Raw genomic sequence first — 11119 nt, 5'->3', positions numbered from 1 at the left:
GGAGGGGGGTTTGTGCTCTCTTCCGGGACTATCGCCCCTGGATAGCACACACTCACCCGTCCAGATGGAACTCTTCAGCACCTAAACAGGGCCGCCTGGTAGCCCAGTGATCCAGGGACAGAAGGAAGGACGGGGCAGGCAGTGCAGGATCCAGGAGAACACAGGAGCCCCTGGAGCCCAGGCTGAGGGTGCCGGGCTCTCTTACTGGGGACCTTGAGGCTCCTGCCCTGTCTTTTCATAAGTCCCTTTCCTCACCCTAGATCTCCGCTACCCTTTCTGAAGGTGTTTCTTTTTGTTTGTTTTTGTTTTGTTTTGTTTTTTTGGTTTTCAAGACAGGGTTTCTCTATATTGAGCCCTTGCTATCCTGGAACTTGCTTTGTACACCAGACTGGCCTTGAACTTCTAGAGATTTGCCTGCCACCTCTGTTTCCTTAGTATTGGGATTAAAGGCATACTCTGTGTACTAAATTTGAAGGAGTCCTGTGTGCATACACATTTATAGATATCATAGTAAATGTGCATATTCATAATACGTGATTTCAATTTGTTTCTGAAGCTTTGGATATAATAATCTATGGAAGTAGTTAGATCTGTTCCTTTAAATTATTTTTATGTGTTTGAGTTTCAAATTGTGTTTTGTTTGACATTGATTTCAATAATGCCTTTAAGAAATTCCTAATTTGTATGTTCTTTGTTTTCTTTAACAAATTATAATTGATCAGAAATATTAGCATATATCATGAATCCTCTATGAAGTAAAGTATTGGTAATGAGAGACAATTTAAAATACAAATATTCTGAAATTCAAATGTCCTGATATTGGATTTTGATAGTTATTTTTTATATATTGAACTTGTAAGAATGAGTACAATTTTGAGTATTTCAGTTTTCCTCAAGGTAATTAGAGTTCTAGACAGAATGTCCTAGAGGAAGCAAACCTTTATTTTAGACTTTCATACCTATGGTTGATTATTGATTTGCTTTTTATTAACACTTGGTTTTTACTGTGGAAAGTTGAGCTGTATGAGAGCAGTTTTTTTTTTTTTTTAAACACTGAGAAATTCTTTGAGGATGTTAGTGTCTCCCTATTGTATCCAGCTTTAAAACATTGGATATTTATTAAAAGGATTTGCCCCTAGTCAGATGTAGCTGATGACAGGAAACTAGGTAAAGCATTCATCTGATTAAATTTCCTAATGGTTCAGCTGCGGTGTCCTGGAAGGGGACTGGCATCTACACAGAGCAGCGGGTTGCCGAGGAGTGATTGCCTGGAGACGTTTTTACAGCTGAATCTGGGCTTTGTGTGATATCTCACCTTTTTTCTTAAGTCTACCTAATGTTAGTTTTGGTTTAGAAAGTTAAAGTTGAATTTAATAAAGAATAGTATTCAGAAATAAAATGAATAGGAGGACTAGAAAATTTCATGGTTGACACTTGGTGCATGTGAAACTGGGGACTAAAATGACGACCTGTATATTCTAATCATGTGCTGAGCTATGTCCCAGTCCTTATTCCGTGTTTTTGTTTTGAGAGGGTCTTGCTAAGTAATCACTGTTGGCCTTGAACTCAAGTGTAGTCCAGTAAGCCTCAAACTTGCAATTTCCCTGCCTCAGTTCCCAAGCAGTTGGAATATAGGTCTGTACCACCAACCCTCGTTAACATTTTCCCTCTTTATGTGAAATTCAAATCTTTATTTGGACCATAACAGTGTCCATAATGTATTGTATAAAATGTATTAATGTGTGAAACAAAGGTATTAATAAAAATTAAAATGTAGAATACTTTAGCTAAACTCAAGTTTTTGTATACTGGAATTTTCATTGTTGACAATGATGCTGGTGTTGCTGCACAAGGGCAGGTGAAGTGCCCTGGACTTCGCTGGGGTGGTCATCCTCCCGGGACACACTGACAAAAGGAAGGGCCGCGGAACAGCTTCTAACAGAGAAACCCTTCAGAGCTTATTTGTTGTTTCCTGAGGTGATTTTCTCCTCTTAAGTTCAAAACTCAGCAAAAGTGACCCTGAAATGACATTTATTCTCAGATAGTGCTCTAGAATTTCATAGAATGGTTCAAGGATTTGTCTTTAATTAAAAGTGCTATACACTTAGTACGAGTCCGTGTTTGTTGAGAAATTGATTCTTTTTGAAGGGAAGCTGCAAACTTTCCTTGTATGGGTAAATGTCACTCTATTCATATCTTCACTTAGCTGCAAGTCAGTATGTGTTCTGTTCCACCAGGTTGTCATAGTAACACAGTAACTGTCATCTCAACTCAGACTGTTGATGGTTTTATTTGTAGGTTTGTAGGATTATTAAAATTTAACAAAATTATTGATTTGCTTTTTATTAACACAGAGTTATTTACCATGAAAGTTCAAGCTGCACGTTTTTTTCTGTTTAATTTTTTCCCCAAAATTAAAGTGAAACTAGATATTAAATCCTTGTGATTAAATTTTTTTTTATTTAAAATGTAATATAGAGTCTGCAATAGCAGAATAACCTCTGTGAATTGTAGTTTTGACTCATTTCCTATTTTCTTTCTTTTGACAAGGAGGCAAAGAAAAAAGGCTTAAAATTCACCTTTAGCTTGCTCTTAAGTAAACATAAAGGATACCTGTCAGGAAAGCATGAAATGGTACATAAAGTGCCTAATACTGAGTTTTCATTTTATTTATGGTTTTTGAAACCTTGTGGGAATGCTTCACTGAACTGTGTTGTAAAAGTATTTATTTTGGTATATTTATGTGAGCGAGATTACTTAGTTTTCACTTATAAATAAGGCAGGCAAGCCTTATTTACAGTAAGCTTCTCTAATGGTCCGTGGATGAGTGCTTTTATGCAAAATAGTTGGGAGGCTAGAATTAACTTTCTCATTGAGTGCACATTTGATGTCCACTTGAGCAACATGTGGCATCTTATTCTAAGGGCTGCTGTTGAGGATTCAATTTGTATTTAACACATTTCCCTTGGAACACAGCTCACCTGCATGACATCTAATGTTTCCTTTTGAGTGTCTCGTTCTTCCTGGGAGATACAAAAGGGTTTATTGTTTTTATAATCTTTCTGGTTTATTTTTTTTAAAGACTCAGTTAATTAGCTGTGCCATATTATATATCAAAACATATCAGTCTGGGGATATTACAGCTTCAGTGTGGGTTTATTATTTTGTGGTATCTTTTCCTCTTCCTATGGAATACTGTGCATTATACTATGTATTTTGTTGCTCTTAGTTCTCAGTCATGGAAAGTTAACATAACAGTATGTGTACAGACCCTGGTAGAATACCTTGTTACTCAAAAGCTGGTAGCTTGTATGCCCTTGAGCTTAGGAATGTTCATTAGTGTTCATGAAATGTTTCTTTTAAATATTTTATTAATATTCTTGTAATTGTATGATGCCCCTCCCCACAGTCCTCACAGCCTCTTATTTATGTTCTTGTGTCCTCTCCTCCCACATTGAATCATGACTGACCCATAAGATCAGTAGAATTTTGTAGATGTGAAGTGTGCAACCTTGGAGGCTAGGCCTAACAAAGCACAAGGCTTTATTTTGTTCGCTCTTGGATGCATTCCCAGTGGGAGAAGCTGCAAACTTTTGAGATGTTCAGGCAGCCCAGGGAAAGCCTCATAGTAAGGAAGTGAGTCTTCCCACCAAAGTTAACACTAACCTGCCAGCCGCTGTGTGAGCTGCTGTGGGGCCGATGCCTTCTTTTTTAGAGTTTCATTCATGAGCATAATGAATTTACATCATATCCCTCCTCGCTCCCCACTCCAACTCCTTTCCCCATCCCTCTCTCAAATTCATGTCCTCTTCATATATGAACCGATCGAGTCCATTTAGTGTTGTTCACAGTGCATGGGTGTAGGGCTGACTTCCTGAGCCATCACAGCTCTTGGTTTGGGAACTTTGTCTTAAACTTACAAATGTAAAATTATACCTCTTTCAAATCACTATAGTGTTATAGCTATCCCTGATTTTTTGATTTGTAGTTATCATGAGGATGGAGAATATCTTAGATACTATACCCCATAGTAAGGTTGAACATACAGTTATTTACAATACAATAGTAGTTGAATTTATTCCTCCAGTGAAACCATATATGTAGTTGGCAAAGAGAAACAAGAATCTTAACCTAATATCTACAGTTGTAGTCTTTAACACTGAATGAAGAAATCATCTCTTGTTATCCGTAAGTACATTTTGAGCCATTCAGAACAAAGCCACGGTGACTACAGTATTCCTCTGCTTTTCATGCAGGAAGAGAGTGAAGAGGAACCCAAACTGAAGTACGAAAGGCTTTCCAATGGGGTGACGGAGATCCTGCAGAAGGATGCAGCGAGCTGTATGACGGTTCATGACAAGGTAATGAGCACGCGAAGAGGATTGCACATGCCCAACATCTGTGTCCTGCTATGGCAAAGGTCTCCCTGACATTCTGAGACTACTCTAGGTATTGGGGCAGACCCTCAGTCTATTCTTAAACAAAAGAATTGTTTATATTATAATAGTGGAGGCCATGATTTCCCCCTTGCGCTCTTTTTCCCTGTGAGCCTGAGTGAGCCTTGGACCATCCTCACCTCTGATGTGTCCTTTGCCTTACGTTTTGTTGTTTCCTTCTCCAGCTGGCATTTGTGCTTCAGATTTTATTCACTCAGTGCTTTGATGATAATGTCTGCTCTTTTGCTTTTACCATAAACTCTCTCCTGTGAGCCTCTGCCTTCTCTGACTGTCACGCCATGGCTGCTGAACTCTAGCTAACTCCTTGTTCTTCACAGATGAAGACTGATCTTGCAGTTCTTCAAACTCATTCTCTTTCCCATGCCTTCCTCTCCCCATCTCCTTTTGCTTTCTCTTAGATTTTTACAGCTACCTTAAACTCATGATTTTGCTGCCTTGACCTTCTGAATGTTTGCATTACAGATGTGCACCAGAACCCCCATGCAGTCTCATTTCTTTAAGGAAGTTAAACAATGATGCAAGGTCGGCCTCATTTCAGAGTGCATACCCACACTTACCCGCAGGAGATTTTCTTCTTCCAGGTCAAGGGTCTTGTGTCTACTTTGGTTCTTTATCTCACTTTGTCTTTTTCTTATATATTTGCTAAACCATAGAACATACTTAATATGAGCATTAGGTAGTTGCAATCTTCTTTATGAATTTATAAATGTTTTTTATAGATAGCCTATTTAGGCTGTTCAGATAAATGCGGTCATAGCTTATCCGATTTGTTTTGCCAGACTTATCTTACTTATATACTGTTTAGAAGTTCCTATATGTCATAACAGGGATCAATACTTCACTGTTTTACTGCTGAAGAATAGTCTGTTGTATGGTCAGCCATAATTTCTGTATCCATTAGCTGGACTGGTGGACATTTTGCTGTTTGCTGATTTTAAGTTGTGTGTTTCTCTTTTCAAAACTTCATCACAGCTGCCCTTTTAGTACCATCTTGGTCATTTCTGGTTTTCCCCGCTCTCTATTCTACTTTTCTTTATTTCTGTTTTCCCCAACATTCTTTCTAAAACTGGCTCCTCTATGTTTCATTGTTTTCGCCAACATGCTGAGCTCTCAGAACAACATGTGGGCTTTCTAGATGCCTCTTCCTTTGTTCTTTTTATTGGAACCTTAGCACATACATGTTGGGATTATCTTCTTTTTTTTTTTTTTCTAAATATATACCTGTTTTGGGCTATGTGATCCCATTTTGGTGGCATTACCGTCTTCTGTGGCCTAAGTCAAAAGTGACCCCTTTGTCCTTCCCCACAGCCATTCCTCACGTCTTGGTGACGTTGTTTTTTCTGAGCTTGAGCATTGGCTCTCAGCTTCTCCTTCCTGCACGAGGTAAAAGGGGACTCAGCTGGCTTTCCTGTCTAGACCCTTCTGCCTCCTAGTTATAGGATATTTTGTTGCAAGTACGGAACTTTTTAGATCCTTTTGTAATTTTCATCATGTACATAGAAGCTGAGCTCTTCGGTGTGGTGTGGAAGGCACTGTAGGATCTTGCCTGCGGTGTGTAGCTGAACTCCTGTGTCACTACTTTCTGCTGTGGCGTTTGGGACTGTGGCAGCAATGCTTTGGCCTTATTCGGCACATTACGCTCTTGCATGGATTCTGCATTCAGCTTATGTGCTAGACTTCTCCTCGCCAGCTTCTGCTAGCTCACATTCACCGTTTCTCCCAAGGCTGTCGCACCTACTGTGCACTAGTCTGCTCTCTTCCATATTTGTCTTCTAGCTTCTCTTCCAGCCCTTTGCCCACAGAGACCTCCAAAGAGTCTGAGCTGGTCATTCAGTCTTCTCCCGCAAAATGTCCTGCTTCCTGATGTCTTAATGATTTGGTTCTGTCCACCCTGCTTTCCTCCACGTCCACCTTTCATCCCTCTGTAATTATTCAGTGCGCCTTGTTAGTCAGCCTTTCCAGCTGTACCGCCTGCGTTTTTCTCCTGGGGATGCGTTAGATGGATCTTTCATCTGTGTAAAGCTGCTTATAATTTCCTGTTCTTTGTTATGCAGCTTCATGTTGTTGAGCAAGTTGTTTCCACTCTGGCCTTTCTTCCCTGTCTGTGTCTGTTTTCTCATTCTTCCTTCCCGGTGTATCACACAACTCTTTCTATTTCCATGGATCTTAGAGGTTCTGCCCCTTTAAACAGTCTTTACATTTAATTGCAATTGCTTATTTTTTACATGTGTCTTCCTCAGTGCAGCAAAACCTTTATTGCATTTGCTCATTGTCTAAGTACATTATAGTTGTGTTTGTGTGCTTGTTGAATGAACATTTGAATGAATGAAATGAAGAACTACGTTTGTCCCTTTGTTAACACCATACATTAATTGGCCAGAGAACCTGATAGTTGGGAAGGATTGTCAGTGCTGATATTTAGGACATAGACTCTCAGCTGAGCCCTATATTTTATGAAGAAGATTCTGATTGAGTTGATAGCATATCAGTGTTATTTGTGCTTTGTTTCTGCAGTTCTAGGAACTGAATGCAGGGCATAGCAGGATATGCTTTGAATCCCAACTACCTCCTGGACCCTCCATTTCAGTATTTGTTTCTGTCACTGATTGCACTCGGTACCTGTTTCTAATGAAGTCTTGTCAGTTTCTGGGATCTAACACCTCATGTGTAACTGGAGGTTGTCCTGGTGTCAGTACTTTGAATATTATAAAACACTGAGGAAGGGCTAAACAGACATGTATTGTGGTTCCTTTTTTTGGCGATTCTTTTTTTTTTTTTAAAGATTTATTTATTTATTATGTATACAACATTCTGCTTCCATGTATGCCCACACGCCAGAAGAGGGCGCCAGATCTCATTACAGATGGTTGTGAGCCACCATGTGGTTGCTGGGAATTGAACTCAGGACCTCTGGAAGAGCAGCCAGTGCTCTTAACCTCTGAGCCATCTCTCCAGCCCTTTTTGGTGATTCTTTAGACCTGCTGACAAACCCATCTGTTTCACCCACATAGAGTTCAGTTGTGCACAGTGGAAGCACTGCACTTAGTGGGGTAAGGTGCCCACCTTTTGTAAAGTAAATCAGTGTTCTTTAATTAAATGTTAGAGAGGACATTGAAGCTATATTTATGATTATACAGCCTAGATTTTACATATTTTCAGGCTAAAGAAAAAAGCAAAATCTAATACCTAAGAAGACCAAGTAGTTAAAAAAAAAGTATTAGGTTTTGGAGAATTTAATAAAATTTGTTTTAATTATATTCACCCTGTTTCTCTTATTCTCCCCATCCCCAGGTTTTCCCTCTTTTCCCCATCCACCCAACTCTATCAACAACCAAATTGTACTGCCCAAATATTCTTGGGGGTGAGGCCTTCCACTGGAGCATGGTCAACTTACCCGGGGTTACACTTTAGAGAAAACTGATTTTCTCCTAGCAGCTAGCAGTTGCAATAGACCCCATGACTAGAGGTGGGATTGTGTACCCAGTTCCTTTCTCCATAGTGGGTTTGGTCTGGCTTGGGCTTGCCTTGTAAGTGCTCTGAGTACAGATGTGCACTTGTCTCGTTGTGTCCAGATGACAGTTTCCTTATAATCATTCACTATCTCTGTTGTAGTAGGAGCGGCGGGCTATGTTCCTGGGACCCGGCCGCCCGCACGGCTAGATTTACCCGAAATAATTACACGGAAACTGTATTCTTTTAAACACTGTTTGGCCCATTAGTTTTAACCTGTTATTGGCTAGCTTTTACATATTGATCTAACCCATTTTTAATATTTTGTGTAGCACCACGAGCCCTTACCAGGAAAGATCTTAACCTGCATCTGTCTGGAGTGGGACTGCCTGACTCGGCTTCTTTCTCCCAGCATTCTGTTCTGTCTACTCCGCCTACCTAATTTTCTGTCCTATCAGACCAAGCAGTTTTCTTTATTAGTTAACCAATGAAAGCAACAAATAAGATACAAAACCCACCTCCATCATACCTCTGGCTCTTAAACTCTTCCTCGCCCACTTCGGCAGTGATTCATGAACCTTGGGAGGAGGGTGATACACATGTTTAATGTAAGGTCAAGCATTCTGTGCCTTGACCAGGTTTTATTGCATTTATTTGTTTGTTTATTATCTGTATAGGTGTGTGAGATATTGTTTATGTGTATATATAGGCGTGATTGAGCCATGGTGTATGTATAGAGGTCAGAGGACAGCTTGGAGAAGTTGGTTCTCTTCATACGCCATGCAGATCCTAGGGACTGAACTCATCTGTCTTAGCAACAAGCACTTTGACCCTCTGAGCCCAGAGACTCACGGTTTTTAATGGCTAGAAGGAAAATAAAATTTGAAGGATTTGTTTCTTACATATTGTGTCATATTGTGGACAATTTTGTATTTTGCATTTTTGCTGCATTTTTAGTCAAAAGCAGAGGATTATATGAATTATCCATAATTTCAGTAATTAAATAAATTTGTTCAGCAAGTTAAATGTTTTTTTTAGTAGGACATTTAGTTGTTTTCATCTAAGACACATTAGCATTCATTTACTGTTCTAAGTGGTTAAATATCTTCCTGAACAAAAGATAGCTCATCATACAAATACATATAAATTTTTTCATAAATGGTCCAAATTTATCATACCTTTATATCAAAAATATAAAAGCCTAATTATATTTTACTATCTATCCTAAGTTGATAAAACAGATTTTATCAGAAAATTTTTCAGAAAAACATCTAAGGAATTATATCTAACCTCTAAATTTTTCCTAAAATAGAATGCAGTTATTTTTTAAAATGGCCTTTACAATAATGCACAAAGTGACACAATATTGCTGCATTTTGAAGATTCAAACTCCCTTAGTTTTCTAACAAACTATATGCAGAATTTATGAGGGGAATCAATACTGTAAAATACTTGGGGTGCAGTGAGCTTTTAAGACCCATTCTTTTACCGCAGAGAGACGTCAAATGGCATATCGCTTGCCTTTGGTTAGCATTTTACGTGGCATCTCCTGTTCAGATACAGTCAGTGTCACTCTGAAGATAAAATGACAACCACTTGGGTCCTCTAGTTCTGATTAGAATGTTCTTGTGCATTGGAGAAAGCATTCCTGCTTGGTTTAAATACTAGACTAATTTCGCACCAGGATCACCTCTTCTCCCTTTCTCCTGCAGCACCCGAGCCTCCTGTTTGCACCAGGCTTGCTGTCTGCCCCGGATGACTAATCGTCATGGCACCTGGTGCGTTCAGGCAGTCCTGTGCAGCGGAATCGTCATCCCTGGTTATGTCTGCACACCTGATGTTTTATTAACCAGTATTGATTTTTTTACCCAGGGGACTTTTTTCTTCCTGAAAAAAGGCAACCTTGCAGGAGTGAAAGGCATTGCAGGGAATGAATTTCTAATGAACCCCTTTCCCCCCTTTTGTGGCTCCTCTTTAATGTAGCTTCGTATTTTAAGTGCCGGAATTGAAATTTCATTTTTAGCAATTCTATTTTGATAAATCCTTTCAAATCTTGACTTCCTGTAAGGTTATTTTTTAAAGATTGTGCTGCTTGACTGAGATGCTTAGTAGTGCCTATGAATCTGAGCATTTCATTATAGGCTGCAATGAAGCATGCTCGCATGCAGTGAAATACAGGGGACTCGGGACGCTTTGAGTAATGCTTAGAGAAATGAAAAGGAAGAAAAATCTCATGTCGTATTTCAGGTAGTCCTTAAGTTTCTTCTGGCTTGTTTAGGATCAGTTCAGAGGAATAAAGAAACAGTGGGGTGTGTGTACCAGTCTGGTATCATAAAATGAATATGTAGCTCGGCAGTTACTTAGTGACAGGAAAGGATTATTTTTGCATTGGAATATAAACATTTATGCTCAGTGTTATGTGGTACCATTTATAGAGATATCCTGAAGCTGTTGATACAAGAACATCTGAGGTTTTTCATACTTCAATATGGTGTGGAATTTTCCATTCAGAAACAATGCTTTATTGTTTTTAAGCAGTTTCCCCTCATTGGGCTGAAACAACGGGCCTATATTTCCACATTTAACTTAAATTAGGGAGTTTCTTCGTCATTTCCCCTGACTTTGGGTTCAGCTGCAGCGTGTTTGAGCCTTTACTGCTGCATTTTTAATTTACTGCTTAGTCCATCAGGCACTGTGTACCGAGTGCGTCCACGCCATTAGTTGTCAGTAGATGAGGGTCCTCATGCGTCATCCTGACAGCTGGCTTGCACGGTCTTGGTAAATAGGCCTGGTTCTGTCATTTCCCCCAAGCTGGAGGCTTGCCTTTTTAAAGGAGTGCATATCTTCCAAGATATTGCAGATGATTGCGTATTAAGTGTTTCACTTGGAAAAGGTTTTTATTAACTGTATACTAATACATGCGTATTTATTAATTGACATCTCTGCTTTTCTTACAGTTTTTGGCACTGGGCACACATTATGGCAAGGTTTATTTACTTGATGTCCAGGGAAACATCACTCAGAAGTTTGATGTAGTAAGTATGTGGTATGAAATACTGTACATGTTAAGTGTCATGCTGAAAGTTTGTGACTGTAACAGCTCAGTAGCATGAGAAGGAGGCAATCAGAGTGCTAAGAGGACAGTCTAAAATTTTAGTATGTTCCTTAAGTTTTAAAGATGAACTAGGGAAAGGAATAGCTGTAGATACATT

General features: G+C 39.3%; 1 protein-coding gene across 1 annotated transcript in view; it reads left to right on the top strand.

Moving 5' to 3' along the window:
* The window catches only part of Vps41 (VPS41 subunit of HOPS complex), a 133809-nt gene that overhangs the window by 23580 nt on the left and 99110 nt on the right, over window positions 1–11119 (top strand). Inside the window, exons 3-4 of the mRNA XM_050142241.1 lie at window positions 4257–4361; window positions 10865–10942. Of these exons, the coding sequence (XP_049998198.1) occupies window positions 4257–4361; window positions 10865–10942 (183 nt within the window). The remainder of the gene's footprint in view (window positions 1–4256; window positions 4362–10864; window positions 10943–11119) is intronic.

Source organism: Alexandromys fortis, unplaced genomic scaffold (assembly GCF_014885135.2).
Source record: "Alexandromys fortis isolate MF-2015 unplaced genomic scaffold, M_Fortis_MF-2015_v1.1 scaffold_5, whole genome shotgun sequence".
Taxonomy (NCBI): Eukaryota; Metazoa; Chordata; class Mammalia; order Rodentia; family Cricetidae; genus Alexandromys; species Alexandromys fortis.
Note: the sequence above shows the minus strand (reverse complement) of the source record. Positions and strands in the feature narration are given on the sequence as shown.